The sequence below is a fragment of the Poecile atricapillus genome, chromosome 1, assembly GCF_030490865.1.
Source record: "Poecile atricapillus isolate bPoeAtr1 chromosome 1, bPoeAtr1.hap1, whole genome shotgun sequence".
Taxonomy (NCBI): Eukaryota; Metazoa; Chordata; class Aves; order Passeriformes; family Paridae; genus Poecile; species Poecile atricapillus.
In genome coordinates this window covers 3,989,418-4,005,910 of record NC_081249.1, presented here as the reverse complement: position 1 = coordinate 4,005,910, position 16,493 = coordinate 3,989,418, and the positions used below count along the sequence as shown (strand labels likewise).

Here is a 16,493-nt window from a genome sequence, read left to right as displayed (position 1 = left end):
CATTACTAGTGCAAGTGGAGCCTCCTGCCTCTCACAAGACCTTTCTCAGAGTCCCTCCTGGAATTAGATCCCGTTGGTAACTCAAACCCAAAGCTCCACGGGCCCTTTTAATTTCCAGGTCGGTTTGGTTTGGTTCAGGAAGCCTTTGAACAGAAAAGGCTGCATCCTGACATATTGTCATATCCAAGCATTAGCAGCTCTGGCATGTGAAAAGGTCATGCCACCAAGCATTAACATTACAGGCTGGCAATTAAAGTAATTCATTTAAATAAGGGTTTTTATTCTGCTGTGCGGCAACAAACACAACCTATGCAAGGGCAAAGATTGGAAGGCCTCAAATCAGATCCTCTGCCTGTGTCATCTGATTAAAACAGGGACCCAGAGAAGCTCAGATGGAAGGAGTTCTGATAAAAAGAGGCAACCATTCATGCATAAAAACAAGGGAGGGCAGGAGCTTAGGGAGGGGGTTCATTGCTGATGCCTCATATGCTTTAGAGGTGTAGACAGATTCATTCAGAAAGAACAGATCTGTGTGCTGTCCAGGGCTTTCCAGCTTCTCCTGGGCCTGGACTGAGAGACTCGTGGGCTTTGATGCTTTCCAGAGACAGAAATCCAGGTGGTGTTCAGTGGTGGACAAACCATGTGGGGATGACACCCAGCAAAGGACACCAAAGAGATCATCCCGTTTCAAAGATGCCATGTTTGGGGTTTGCAATAAAACATTCCAAGCATTTTTTATTTATTTATTTTTCCTGTTTGCAAAAAATTTTAATTCCAAAACATGAAAATACTTAAGGTTTAAGACAATTCTTTCTAAGAAGACTACTTTTTTCAACATTAAAATTTAAGTCCTTTTTAAAAGAATGGTTAATGAAGTTGACAGGTATGTCCAAACTGTTCTGGAAATACCTTCTGAGTACAATAAAAACTCAAATCTAGCTAGGTTTATTGTCAGTTTAATTATACTTTCAGTTCAGCACAGTTCAGCTATGCACTCAACACATCCATGTAAGCTCCTTGGTGCAGAGCCTTTCTTTTAATTTTGTGCAGCTCCTGGTTTAATTGAGCCCTCATTTTGATAGATCATTACTGTCACACACACTGGGGTAAAACATGTAGCAGTCAGCAAGTACAACAGCAGCCCATCAGAAAGATGCAGACATTTTTATCAGTTCTTTATTGTCCACATATCTGAACGCTTATTAGTTCAGTCCCTTTATGTGCTGTGAATATTGAATATTGAATTATGTTGCAAGTTGTCCTGCAAAAAAAATGAAGACAAGCCTCCTTTGGATTCTCACCTTCTATTGTCCACTTCCAACTCCTTTCTGCTAAGTTCCCTCTGAGGCCCATCAGTTCTCTTAACACAGGAATGAAAATAAAATACTTTTTCACGTTTTTCTCAATCTGGTTAAAAATGGACAAGCTGGGTGAGACACAGATTGAAGAGCCAACCTTGTATCATCAGACCCTTCAGCTCACTGAGGAACAACCTTGTTTTGCTTTGTTTTGTCTGTTTCTAGTTCCAGCTATGATAACCTCCTACCCAAACACCACCCTGGCTACTCAAGGCCAAAAGAAGGAGATGAGCTGCACAGCCCATGGAGAGAAACCCATCATAGTCCGCTGGGAGAAGGAAGACCGGATCATTAACCCCGAAATGTCCCGTTACCTGGTTTCCACCAAGGAGGTTGGGGATGAGGTGATTTCTACCCTGCAGGTGAGAAAACAAATTGGCCCCCAAATCATCCAGATATGTCAAGGTGTGCCTGGTTTGGTTTTGATTCAGGTGCAGGGCCATCCTGACAACACCAGAGCCCCAGCACTCGCTCTGTGCATGGTGTGGAGAGCTGGCAGTAAGAGGAGAGGAGGGAAAAGAAACTTCTGCAATCCATCCCTAAGGAAAAATTCCCTCTTCCCACACTCCAGAGGCAGCAAGAGGAGGGAGCCAGGCTCAACCCTCCATCCCTGTCTCAGGAGCAGTGTGGCTCACCCCTTAGCCTGTCCTTCCCCAGATCAGTTTGACTGAACTGCTAATAAACTCTGGCAAAGATCTGACCCCAAGTTCTGATGTGTGTCACACTTACCAAAATCACTAAACTGCTTTGAGAAAAAATTCTGCCTTTTTCAAGTGTTCTTCTCCCTCCCTTTCACTTGGTGGGGCTTGTGAGAGACCACTTTATAAATTCAGGATTCAAAATGCTGTTTTACATGTGTTTTTATGAAATCTTAAAGATTTTTTCTTCTTTTTTCTCACTCCAAAATCTTCATTATCCATTTTCAGTCACATTCTAAACATATATTTTTCAGGCCCAAGGAACTAATTCTCTAGCTGTCTGGTTCTTGTCTAAATTTTAGTGTAACTCTTAAGAAAGATTTCTTTCTTTACCAGCCAAAAATGGTGTTGGACGATATCCAGTAAAATTCTGGTTTGCTCTCTGCGAGGGACTTCTTCCATTGATTTCTACAAGGAAGAATAAATTCTATGTGTGACTTTGTTCCTATTAGTATTTTTGTGATACAAATAATATTTAGTTATAGGATTGACCCCTAGGCCTCTCTGCCATCATTCTTCTTGTTGATTTTAATAAGATAACTCCTGGATACACAACAATACTTCTATTTGCAAGGCTGGAGTCCTGCTTGGAGAGTTTTCTGAAGCAGCTGTGTCCAGCAATGGTGTTCTACATCCATGTGTTACATATAAAACCTTTCACTTCTGAGAGATAAAACACCCCAAAAAGCAGAAAATGCCAGATTAAGGCTGTCTCTGAAGCTTTGAGCTCAGTGATTTTGCATGATGATGTGATCTTTAGTTGTGTATTCAGCTTTCATTTTTTTCTGCAGGACCCCTTGCCTCAGTGAGACAGGACTTGAATTTTTGCTGGGGCTGAATTAGGGTTGAGTAATGAATGGCACTACGTGATGCAAAGCTGATTTTTGAGACCAGATTTTTCACAGGCGGCCAATAATTGTTTGTTCTTTGTTTTCTGGACACTGGCCTTGAGCCCTTGGGGTCTGATTTGCAGAAGTACTGAGACCTTGGGGTCTGATTTGCAGAAGTACTGAGCCCTTGGGGTCTGATTTGCAGAAGTACTGAGCCCTCCTGGATGCAGCTGAGCTCAGTGGAAGCTGTTATGAACACATGAAAGGCTACTTGTTGCTCAGGACTCTGAGGGAGGGGGAGGAAGGCCCTACATGTCTCAAACTGGGCTCTGGAAATTTTTGTTTCCCTCTCTCCAAGCTCAGCCACATGTGCAGGTGAGCACAGCTTGACAAGTTGCCACATCTCGGATGGTAACTCTCCCATTTCCTTCCAGCAAGTGGGAAATTAATCCATTTATCTTAACCAGTGGTGACTGGGAGCTGTGCTCACATCACCTGGTTTTTGCTGAGGAATAAAGAGCACGTGGAGTTTCCATGGCTCAGCTAATATGTGGCAACTTGTCAAGCAGTCACAAACATTATCATGCATCTGCTTCCTTAATTCCCTACATGAAATGGTGGCAATGCTCTCCACGGTGTCAGGGCTGATGTAAATAAATTCACTCGTGTTTCTGCAATGGGTGAATTCACAGGAAAGTGCTGTGAGAAAATGAATGTCTGTTTTCAGGGCACAGTTTGAACAGTGTGCTGTAAATAATTTGTGGAGCAGCACACTGAACAATGAGAAGGAAATAGTATTTCAAATATCTGCTCGTTTATAAAAAAATATTTATTTCTTGTACTTTGAATGAAGCAGTGGTCCTGCAGAAAAATATCATTATGATCATGGTTGTAAATATTATATATAAATTTCCTTGCTGTTAAACAACAAATTGAAAAGAAAGACCACACAAAACTTTATTATGAGGTACCATGCTGAACACTACAGGGTTCACACCAGTGTTTGAACCTTTGTTTCCTCCACACAGACTTCAGCCACTTGAATTATTTTCAGAAATAGCCAGAAAAATTTGGAGGCAGCAGGAGGCAGCATTTTGTATGGCAAATTTCAGCCAACAGTTAAACACTTGGCAAATTCGTGAGGAACTGGAAACAAGGCTCCTAAGGAGAAGCTGCAGGAATAGGTGGAACTCCAGCTCCTGACTACACATGTCGAGCTGGTAGCCTGTGCCCTCAGCCCAGGTGCTGCTGGCTTTGATAATCTCAGCATTTTGGAAGTTTCCCTATGCAAATGCATGTGTGTAACCTGCAGTATCTATTTATTGCTGTCAAGGAGAACAGTCTGTGCGATTTTTCTTGCGCCACACAGACAAGCTGTTGGTTTATTTTCTCTGCGTGCTGTTCAATCCATCACCTCTTTTCCAACTCCTATAGATTCTGCCAACTGTGCGTGAAGATTCTGGCTTCTTTTCCTGCCACGCCATCAATTCTTACGGGGAGGATCGTGGAATAATTCAGCTCACTGTGCAAGGTAGGGAGAGGACAACACAAGGGAAAAAAAACACAGCCATGGTAGGACAGGAAGTGTAGAAAACTGCTGGGGGGAGGAAGGTTCTGATTCCTAATTAAATGTGTTCCACATCATCAAAGAAATGAGGAGCTGCATTAAGGTTCTCAGTCTTTCATTTTCCAGCATCAGAGATTATATCAAAATAAAATATGAGCTTGAGTCCTTCTAGATCTATACAAATTTATTAGAATTTTTTTCTTAAATACTGTAGTTGGTAATTCCCAAAGATACTTAAAACGAATCTCTTCAGTAAGGACTGTGGATATGGAAGATTGAGGGAGAGCAGGTTGCATTTGATTTTAAAGAACAAATGTGCCTCGAACCCAGGTCTGAAATAAAGCAAAAGTGATCTCACTTCATCTCTAGAGAAATGTTAAACCTACTGTGGAACTTAAAGCAAAATATTTCAAGTTTCATCTGTCAAAATAAATTGTGAGCAGTTTGCACAATCCAAACTCTAGGAATTTAGGTTGCCTGGGGCTGGGGTTCCCCCTGCACAGGGCAGAAACAGCAAGTCCTGGAGAGGTGACAATATTTGAGGTGCAGGGCACAGGCAGGACTCAGCCACCGGCCACTGCTCATTCCCACGTGGTGCTTGTTCCTCCTGTGCCTCTCACACAACAAATTCCTGCAACTTGCAGATTTCTCTCTCCCTGCCCTTGATTCCAAGTAGCAGCAGATTGCAGAGAATGCCTAAGGCAGCCCTGTTGAAATATTCAGGTGGAGTTTAGGGACAGGCTCCCAGTTCCACCACTGCTCATCTAAGCTGCCATGACAATTTAAAGGGACATTAGAATGGGTGTTGGTGCTGGTTATTTACAACATTAACTTTGGAGGAAGAAAGAGCTTTTAGAGTGATTTAATCAAATTATTCTGTTATTAAAATAAGACTTTCAAACATGCTTAAAGAGACAGAAATTTTAGTTTGTCTCCCTGCCAAATTTAGCACTTTTGAGTTTAGTACTCCCATTTCTACAATCACTTTTTTAGTAAAATCACTGACAGAAGAATCAGGGAAAGGTGGTGTTTGAGGTAAAACATCTTTCCTGGAGTGAAAGTCTGAGCTGGAAATGCAACCAAGAAGGCTTTTAAGGGAATGAAACCAAGAAGGTTAAAGAGGAGCCAGTATTCAAGATGACACCAGTGGCTCTGAGTTGAAGATACTTCCAGCAGGTGATTACCAGGATCAGGGTCCCCATGAGAGCCCAGAGAAATGGCAGGAAGGCTGAGCTGGTTGGTGTGCCCCTGTTCAGAGGATGGGCTCTGTTCTGAGCACAGCTGTGTGTGTGTGTTTGCCCAGAACCCCCCGACCCCCCTGAGATAGAGATCCGGGAGGTGAGAGCTCGGAGCATCGCCCTCAGGTGGACCATGGGCTTCGATGGCAACAGCCCCATCACCGGCTACGACATCGAGTGCAAGAACAAGTCAGGTAAGGAACAATCTCAGGAATTCCCCTTGCTGGTCATTCACCACCAGTTTGTGTTGTAAAAGGAAATACATAAATTGAAACTGCCTGATGGAATTTTTTATCATGGTGTGTTTAATCTTCCATAGAAAAATTTATCTTCATTTGTTGTTCTTTTAGTTTGTTTTATGGTGAAGACATCAGATTTAGCAATTGCTGCTTTTCCCTTTTACCACTTCATGCTATATTTACTGAGGCAAAACTTTTGTGATGTTTTCATTAGTAGATATTTTCAAGGGTGTTGAATCATCAGTAATCATTTTAGCCCTGGCTTTGTAGATGAAATCAATAATGTAGAGGAGAAATTGATAATATACCTGAAAGATGAGACGTGGAAATTCTCCACTGAAGTCAGGAATCGCAGCTTTGGAGATGCAGATTGGGAAAGGAAGCCTTAAAGGGATATGCTCACCTAGAAGTTTCTGGGCTCTGTTTTCTTTTTGATTGTTTTCCTTTCTTTCCAACCACTCACCTGCTCCAGAAAAGTTTTTGAAAGTTATTGTTGCCTGACCAACTCTTTTCTTACACTAAAACACCTCTTGTATTTCTCAAATACAATAACAAATATTTAACAAAGATATAACTCAGCACAACCCCATTTAGGATGACTGAAGTGCTTCCCTTCCATTGAAGCAGTGACAAGAAGGGATTTCAGAGCTCTAAAACATCTTTGTTAGATTTAGTTTGATATTTTCAAGTGATAATGCAGAATGCAGGCAAAGATTAAGTGGGTGTCACCATGAACGTGCATTGAAAAATGATTTCTCTCTAATATGGAATGATAAAACAAGAGCAAGACAGCAAAAGAAACATCATCAGGTTGGATGGAAATACCAAGACACAATATATTTATTTAAGTTTAAAAACTTAAAGAAAGGAAAAGGAGTGGCAGAATTGGTATCAAAGAAAATATTTCTTTGTATCTGAAGACAAATCCTGGAGGTCATGTCCTAACAAGAGTAGATTATCTTCTTCTTACTGCAAACAACAGAAATGTCATTTTATAGAGTCTGAGGCAGAATGGAGAAACTCTGATTAGGTCTTTGAATTCTTGCATATGAATTCTGTCATTAATTAAATCACCAAGAAGGTGAAATACCAAAGATGGTTAATGGAGAACTTGCATGGGGTAGTTGGGGGAATTTAGAACAAAACGGAAGAATTAAGAAAGCTTCTCAGTTTCCCGATATTAAAGTGATGGAACGAGATCTAGATTATATATTCAAGGAACAACCCGCCAAGACCAAAGTGAAGCTGTAAATTGCACAGCTGTGTTTTGTGAGAATTTTCCACCTCTGTTGGCTTTCCTGAGGACTCAGGAATGAGTTCAGCTCAGATGCACAATTCAGGCTTCTCTATCAAGAAAACTTTTCTGTTCCAGAGAAGGTACAGGTGACCACAAAGAAAGCATGGACTATGTTTAGCAGCCCTCACATATCCCATCATAAAATCATAGAAATTAGGTTGGAAAAGACCTTTGAGATCATTGAGTCCAATGTTAGCACCTTTGAGATCATTGAGTCCAATGTTAGCACCTTTGAGATCATTGAGTCCAATGTTAGCTCAGCACTGCTGATATCTACCCCTTAAGACACAGAAGATACATTAATTACCCCAATGGAATTAGTTACTTCATGGAAGGAGTGTGGAGTTGCCTGTCCTGTAGGGTCAAGTTGCCATTGCAGAGCGCTATGAATAGCAAGAACTTGGTGTTTCAGCACGTTTTGGTACTTAGAGACATCACCTACCTGTTCAGAAACTCACCTGTGACACTCACACCTGGCCCTTCATGGAGACCAGTCCTGTGCAGCCTCCAGCCCTTTCCATCGGAGGTGTGGAAAGAGCTCTGGAGACAGGAAAGGGGGTGTGGGTCCTCCTTTGTGTCTCTCAGCATCCTTTTGAGGTTTTTATGTCATTAGGGCAGTCTTAAGGGCACACTTTGAGCAGTTCAGTTTAACTGCGCTTTCTTGTGCTCTGCTGTGATCGGGGCATCCCCCGGCTCCCCGCTGCTTCCGCAGAGTTTCGCGTTCCCAAAATCTTCCCCGGGACCCGCGGGGGTTCCGCTGCAGTACCAGAAACGGCCACCGGGTGGCAGCGCCGGACCGAGCCTGCGACCGCTTCCCCAAATCCCTCAAAACCCAAAATCCCAATTCCCCGTGGAAGAGCCCAAAGCTTCAGCCTTCCTTTGGGAACGGGAGGAAAGCTGAGAGTTTTCCTTAAAACGTGATTTTTAAATAGATCATTCTTTAAGTATGTAATTTGCATAATAGTGAGAAATACCAAGACTTCACATTTTATGATCATAATAAAGAATACAGTTAAAAATTTCCTTCCTTCCTTCCTTCCTTCCTTCCTTCCTTCCTTCCTTCCTTCCTTCCTTCCTTCCTTCCTTCCTTCCTTCCTTCCTTCCTTCCTTCCTTCCTTCCTTCCTTCCTTCCTTCCTTCCTTCCTTCCTTCCTTCCTTCCTTCCTCCCTTCCTCCCTTCCTCCCTTCCTCCCTTCCTCCCTTCCTCCCTTCTTCCCTCCCTTCTTCCCTCCCTTCCTCCCTCCCTCCCTCCCTTCCTCCCTTCCTCCCTTCCTTCCTGAAATAAAGTTAATTTTTTTTTCTTATTTCTTATTAACACAGATTTAAAAAAAAAAAAAAAAAAAAAAGAACTTGAGACAAATTATTTTCTATCTGGACTGACTTAATTTTAAAAGGATTACACCTGATTTACTTTAACCCTCAAAAAAAGGGGTACAGATATCAAAAGAAGCTCCTGTAAGTCCATATCACAAGTAGACAATAGAAATCTATGTTTAGATGGAGAGGAGACTGGGTTTTTATCTTGTTCTTTCTTTATGGTGTCATTACTTAACCTACACAGAATCATCAGGATTTTTAAAACATCTTTCTTTCATTTCAGTAGCCAGTAAGTAGTAATTTCAGTAGTCACAGAGTTCTGCCACTCTGAGGTCATTATTTGAAACAACCAAGTGAAAACTACAGGAATTTGACTACATTTTAAAAAAAAAAAAAAAAATCTCATCATCCTCCAAGGAAATTTTATACAATATCCACACCAAACAGGTCTTTTTTGAAATTCCTTTCCTGAAAATGTCCCACAGAGGAAGCTGTGACAAACTCAGTTACCAAAGTAAAAATACATTTTAGTACTAACCAAAAGAACTTGAATGTCGATTCCTAAATATTCTGTGTTTAAGCAAAGCCACCTGGATAAGGAAACAAGCCCTGAAACCAGCTGAGTGCAGGTGCCACTGTGACAACTTGTGCCACTTCCAGCAAACCCTTACAAAAGAATTCACACAGTTTCTGCAAATACTTTGTATCTGGGTGAGCTTTCTATTTTTAAACTCATCTGTGTTATCTGCTGAGCTTTCTGCAACGCTGCCCACAGTGACCCATCTGTAAAACACTCCTGAGAGCCTCCAGGGACATCCCCACAGAAATCTGCAGAGGTTAAAGGGGGAACACTGCCTGCAGTAAGGCAGAAATGAAGGATGCCAACTCACAAAGACACCAAGATGCTTGAAACTGATAAATTCTGGTGTTTTTTTTGTAGTAGCAGCAGCAATTCAATGCTTGGGTGAAAAAGTAGGGCCAGTGTGTTTAGATGATTTCCATCCCTTTTCCTATTATATGTCTGGATAATTTATTGTAAACACAACAGGCAGATGACCCTGGAAATGACTTCCAGGACCATCGAGTCCAACCTGTGACCCATTCCCACCTTGTCCCCAGCCCAGAGCCCTGAGTGCCACGTCCAGGTGACACCTCCAGGGATGGGCACTGCAAAGCTCCCTGGGCAGCCCCTGCCAAGGCCTGAGCTCCCTTTCCATGGGCAAATTCCTGCTGCTGTCCACCCTGAGCCTCCCCTGGCCCAGCCTGAGGCCTGAGCTCTCCTCCTGTCCCTGTTCCCTGGCAGCAGAGCCCGACCCCCCCGGCTGTCCCCTCCTGCCAGGGGGTACAGAAGGATTGCTCTTTTCTTAGGCCCTCTCCTTCTCTCTGCTTTCCAAAACCAAGTAAGAACGACTGAAGGATGGCAAAGAAATCCCACATGACTGTTTGGGATGGGATGTTCACCCATTTCTTCTATCTATAGGGACAACCAGGTGTTTCCCTTCTCCCTTGCCCAATACCCAAGAGCAGAGTCCCTAGGCCAGTGTTCCTCTCTGTGGGAACAGCAGGAATGAAGTTTGAGCACTTCCGCAGCCCTGAGAGAGGGGAGGGCAGGAATTCTCCTTTCTTTCTTTTCCACACCAAAGGAGACTCCCACAATGGGAAAAGGAGTTGTTCATGGTGGAGGTGCCCTGCAGGGCCAGAGGAGAGGCTTGGGGGACATCAGGCATGGTCCCACCTCCAGGCTGGCACTTCAAAGCTGTGCCAGGAGTGGGAAAATTTGAGAGAAAACAGATTATCCAAACCACACTTGATCTGTCTCCTCTCACTCAGTGAACTTGGAGGAGGTTCTGGATAAATGATGCACGGCAAGGCGATGAAATCAGGAGTAACTCTGATTTTACTCCTTGTGTGCTGCCGTGCAGCCTCGGGAACCAGAGGTGCTTTTGTGCACAGACAGGTCTGAAGCGTGTGAATCCTCCGGGAGTTCCACACCGAAGCATAGCACCCAAATATTGATTTTTTTTCTCAGATGTTGCTCAGTTTTGCTGCAATGTTTCCAAAATAAAGAGCACAGGAAACAAATTTAAAAGTTTAAAAACATAAGAACAACAAGAGACAAAACTATCTAAGTTTTTTATAGCGCTGTTTTTCTTTAATTAATCTTTCGTGTGTAGACGTGTTGCTCCTAACAACCTCTCTATGACTTTTGAACCACACACGTTCATAATTATTTATTTATTGAATCTTTTGAACTCCAGGTACAACAGACGAGTGCCATCGAAAATAGGTTTGATCCTCAAGGAGGCTAAAACACTCCCAAAGTGCGTTTCTTTGTCCCAAAGAGACTGACCCCCGTGTGTTTGGTGTCGCTTCGCACAGCCCCGGTATCTGCACGGGGGATTTGGCCCGGGAGCAGCCGTGTGGCGATGCTGCCGCTGCCGCAGCCGAGCCCAGCCCCGTCCGAATGCCTTTGGAAGGGCACGGACACACTTGGAGCGCCGTGTGTCTGTGCTCCGTGCTTTTGTTGCCCGTGCGGGCGGAGCGGGGCCGGCGGGAGCCGCGCTCCCCTCAGAGCCCCTGAGGGCGGCAGCAATGGCGGCGCCGCTCCCTCAGCGGCCGGCCCCGGCCCCGGCGGGCGGGGAGCCCTCGGCAGCGCCCTGCTGGCAGCAGGGAGCGAGCCCCGGGCCCGGGCTCTGGCCCCGTGGCGCCGCACGGCCGAGGGGAGAGCTGCGAGAGTCGGGGCCGCAGCCATTGCCCCGAGCCGGGTGGCCCCGGCCTCGCGTGGTGCCCCTGGGCCGCTGAGCTCCCCGGGCCCGGCCAAGGCGCCGCGGCTGCGCTCGGTGCCCCTGCGTGTCACTGCTGAAGGAAGGCAGCGACGAGCCCCGCTGGCCGGGCACAGCCCTGAGGGCCAGCCCTGCTCCCCGGCCTCCCGCGGCACCTGCAGCCGCTGCCCACAGCTCCCCGGCACGTCGCTGCAAAGGCCAATTGCTCGTGGCCGGCCCAGCGCAGGCTGCAAAGGCCGGGCTCTGCAGTGCGGGGCTGGGGCTGGCACACGTGTGCCAGCGTGGCCAAAGCCTCTCAGGGCTCTGGGCACAGCAGGGGCCACAAGGCCACCAGGGGGTCCGGGGGCTGCTCCGGGCCGCTTCCTGCCCGCTGCGCTGGTCTTGGGCTGCCGGGGGTGGCCCTTGGTGACACGGGCGCGTGGGGTCAGGGCCCTCTGTGACGCGGGACACGGTGGTGGCCAGAGAGCTTTGTGACATCAGGGAGCCCCAGCCTGGCTGAGGGGATCCAAGGGGCGCAGAGCCCTGGGGTGCCCAGTCCCAGGAGAGCCGCTCTCTCAAGAGGAAGCAGCTCCCTGAATCCATCTGCGCTAGATGCCAATAGCGATAGACACTGATAACGACAGATGCCAATAGCAACAAGGACAAAGCCAACTCCAATTCCTGGTCCCCCAGTCCTTTGGCCAGCTGGCTGGAAGCCCCCAGCGGGCAGTGGTCAGGGGCAGTGGTCAGGTCAGTCCTGCCACTGACAGGGACTGAGGAGGAGGAGAAGCCCTTCACCAATATGGACCGAGAGCTTTCCCAGAGGGAAAGTGATAGTGATGAGGAGCTTTCCCAGAGGGAAGAGATGACAGCGAGAAACAGGTACCAACAGCAAGTAACGACAGTCCAAGAAATTTCTCAGTGGGAAGCCAGGAGGAGCCAAGAGTTCTACCAATGCCAGGTACATATGAGAGTTCAAGAGGTTTCCCAGTACTGCAGTGAGACACACCAAGAGCTCTGTGAATGGGAAGAAACTACCAGAGTCCAAGAGCTGCACCAGTGGGAAGAGGATGGTGAGATATACCAAGAGGTGCTCGAATGGGAAGAATGTGTCACAACCCAAGAGATATTCCAATTGGAAATAGATATGAGTGAGCAGCAGGAGTTGGAATGGGAAGAAGACGAGAGATCCCATGAGCTGTGCTTACGGAGACATGCGAGTGTCCCAGAGGATTCCCAATGGGACGACATCCGAGAGCAGGACCAGAGGGAAGGTGGGAGATACCAAGGTATCTCATCTTGGGAAGATGAGCACTCCCACACCTCTCAATGGGACAATGCCCAGGAGATGTCCCAGAGGGCAGATGAGAGGCAACAAGACCTCTCACCGAGGGAAAATGTGCACTCCCACATTTCTCAGGATGATATCCAAGAGCCATCTCAAAGGGAAGGTGAGAGGTATGTAAAACTATCACCATCGGAACAAGAAGTGCGCTCCCATGTCTCCCAGTCGAAAGACAGCAGAGAAGCAGAATTGTCCGAAGTGAGAGACAGCAATGTCAATAAGCTGTCAAAAAGACCAGATGCCGGATGCCAAGAGTTGCCCCAAGGGGCAGATATGAGTGACAGAAAACTGTCCACACGGGAGGAGCATGAGAGCAGCCAGGAGCCATCCCAATCGAGACACGACATCAGCTCCAAGATCCAGGAGAGACCCTTGCAACCACTGAGGAGCAAGGAGGCTGAGCCTTGTCCCCTGGTGGGGACAAGCTCTCCCAGCCCCGAGGGCACAGGGCTGGCAGCCGAGGCAGCACCTGCCCTGCCCAGTGCCTCTCCTGTCCTGGGCAGTCCCACAGAGGCCAAGCTAATAGGCGCTGCCCTGTCCAGAGCTGATGAGGAGGAAGAGCTGCATGAGCCTCTCACTCCAGGAGAGGTAAAGGCAACGGCTCCTTCTGTTGTCAGTGACGCAATGCCATCAGCAGGGACACAGAGCCCACCTTGGGTCCCCTTCGAGACCCTGACCAGCAGGCAGGCTTCACCACGCCAGGATCAGAACATCACCGAGGAGCTCCTGATTGAGGGACTCATGGAGGTGTACAAACTGGATGAAGAGAATAACATCCAACAATGGATGGCTGTGGAAGAAACACGACCCAGGTCTTCCAGCCCCAAGAGCACAGAGGTGGCAGCAGAGGCATCACGTGACCTGCCCAGTGCTTCTCCTGTCCTGGGCAGTCCCATCCACCTGATAGAAGAGTACGAAGTGAGGCACAAGCTAGAAGTAGACTATGAAGTTCAACAATGGATGGCTGCAGAAGAAACACAGCCAAGGACTCCCAGCCCCATGGGCACAGAAGTGGCAGCAGAGGCAGTGCTTGCCCTGTCCATCATCTCCCCTGTCACAGGCAGTCCCACAGAGGCCAAGTTGGCACCTACTGCCCTGTCCAGAGCTGCTGAGGAGAAAGAGCTGGCTGAGCCTCTCACTCCTGAGGAGGTAAAGACAGCAGATCCTTCTGTTGTCAGTAAAGAGGTGCCATCAACAGAGAAAGAGAACCCACCCCATGTTCCTTCTGACACCATGAGCAAGGGGTCACCATGCCAGGATCCAAATATCACAGAGGACAGACTGGTGGAGGTGTACAAACGGAGGCAGAAGCTGGAGGAAGAGTATGAACTCCAACCATGGGTGGCTGTGGAAGAAACACAGCCAAGGTCTCACAGCCCTGCAGCATTGGAAGTGTCAGCAGAAGCATCACCTACCCTGCCCATCACCTCTCCTGTCCCTGGCAGCACCATGGAGGCCAAGCTAGCAGCTGCTGCCCTGTTCAGAACTGATGAAGAGGAAGAGGTGCCTCAGCCTCTCACTCCAATGGAGATAAAGGCAGCAGCTCCTTCTGTAGCCAGTGAGGAGGTGCCATCAACAAAGAAAGAGAGCCCACCCTGTGTCCTCTTTGAGACGATGACCAGCACCCAGGCTTCACCGTGCCAGGAGCAGGACACCACTGAGGAGACCATGAACCTGGAACTGATGGAGGTATACAAATTGAGGCAGAAGCTGGAGGGAGAGTATGACTTCCAAAAATCGATGGATGTAGAAAAAAAACACCCCAGATCTCCCAGCCCCAAGGGCACAGAGGTGGCAGCAGCGGCAGCGCCTGCCCTGATCAGCTCCTCTCCTGCCCCGGACAGCAGTGTGGAGGCCAAACCAGAAGCTGCTGCCCTGTCCAGGGCAGATGAGGAAGAGCCACCTGAGCCTTTCACTCCAGATCAGTTAAAGGCAGCAGCTCCTTCTCTCTTCAGTGAGGAGGTGCCATCAGCAGGGAGACAGAGCCCACCCTGTGTCCCCTTTGACACACTGACCAGCAGACAGGCTTCACCCTGCCAGGATCAGAACATCACCGAGGAGTTCCGAATTGAGGGACTCATGGAGGCTTATAATCTGAGGAAGAAACTGGATGAAGAGAATAACTTCCAACAATGGATGGCCGCAGAAGACATAGAGCCCCTCCCTCCTAGTCCTGTGGGCTCAGCGGTGGAAGCAGAGGCAGCATCTGCCCTGCACAGTGCTTATCCAGTCCTGGGTAGTCCCACAGAGGCTGAGCCAGCAGCTGCTGCCCTGTCCAGAACTGATGAGGAGGAACTGCCTGAGCCTCTCACTGCAGAGGAGGTAAATGAAGCAACTCCTATTATCAGTCAGGAGGTGCCATCAGCAGAGACACAGAGCCCACCCTGTGTCCCCTCTGACACCCCAACCAGCAGCCAGGGTTCAGATTGGCAGGATCAGAACATCACTGACAAGCTCCTGATCCTGGAGCTCGTGGAGGTGTACAAATTATGGCAGAAGCTGGAGGGAGAGTATAACCTCCAACAATGGATGGCTGTGGAAGAAACACAGCCCAGTTCTCACATTCTTGTGGTCACGGACGTGGTAGTAGAGGCAGTGCCCACCCTGCCTATCACCTCTCCTGACACCAGCAGTTCCTCAGAGGCCAAGCTGACAGCTGCTGCCCTATCCAGAGCTGATGAGGATGAAGAGCTGCTTGAGCTTCTCACTTCAGAGGAAGTAAAGGCAACAACTCCTTCTGTTATCAGTGAGGAGATGCCATCAGCAGGGACAGAGAGCCCACCCTGTGTCTGCTTCAGCACCCCAACCTGCAGCCATTCTTCACCACAGCAGGATCAGAACTTCACCAAGGAATTCCTGATGGAGGGGCTGGTGTTGTATCATCACCTGAGTCAGAAGCTGGAGGAAGAGTATGATGTCCAACAATGGATGGCTGTGGAAGAAACACAGCCAAGGTCTCACAGCCCTGTGGTCATGGAGGTGACAACAGAGGCAGTGCCTGCCCTGCCCAGTGCCTCTCCTGTCCTGGGCAGTCCCACAGAGGCTGAGCCAGCAGCTGCTGCCGTGTCCAAAGCTTATGAGGAGGAACTGCTTGAACTTCTCACTCCAGAGGAGGAAAAGGCAACAGCTTCTTCTGTTATCAGTGAGGAGCTGCCTTCAGCAGGGACACAGAGCCCACTTTGGGTCCCCTTTGAGACCCTGACCAGCAGCCAGGCCTCAGCATGGCAGGATCAGAACATCACTGAGGAGTTCATGAGCTTGGATCTGATGGGGGTGTACAACCAGAGGCAGAAGCTGGAGGGAGAGTATGGCCTCCATCAGTGGATGGCTGTGGAAGAAACGCAGCCCAGCTCTCCCAGCCTCAATGGCATAGAGGTGGCAGCAGAGGCAGTTCCTGCCCTGCCCATTGACTCTCCTGTCACAGGCAGTCCCACAGAGGCTGAGCTGGCAGCTGCTGTCTTGTCTAGAACTGATGAGGAGGAACTGCCTGGGCCTCTCACTGCAGAGGAGGTAAATGCAGCAGCTTCTTCTGTTTTCAGTGAGGAGGTGCCATCAGCAGGGACACTGAGACCACCCTGTGTCCTCTTTGACACCATGAGCTGCAGCCGTTCTTCAGTATGGCAGGATCAGAACATCACTGAGGAGATCCTGCTTCTGTCACTGGTCATGTTCCATCACTTGAGGCAGAATCGGGAGGAAGAGTATGACCTCCAGCTCTGGGTGGCTGTAGAAGAAACACAGCCCAGCTCCATCAGCCATGTGGCTGTGGAGGTGGCAGTAAATGCAGCACCTGCCCTTCCCAGCACCTTTCCTGCCCTGGACAGTGCCACAGAGTCCGAGCCA

General features: G+C 48.0%; 1 protein-coding gene across 1 annotated transcript in view; it reads left to right on the top strand.

Moving 5' to 3' along the window:
* DSCAM (DS cell adhesion molecule) overlaps positions 1-16,493 on the top strand; it is a 441,606-nt gene that overhangs the window by 323,546 nt on the left and 101,567 nt on the right. Inside the window, exons 12-14 of the mRNA XM_058834121.1 lie at positions 1,524-1,720; positions 4,321-4,417; positions 5,757-5,885. Of these exons, the coding sequence (XP_058690104.1) occupies positions 1,524-1,720; positions 4,321-4,417; positions 5,757-5,885 (423 nt within the window). The remainder of the gene's footprint in view (positions 1-1,523; positions 1,721-4,320; positions 4,418-5,756; positions 5,886-16,493) is intronic.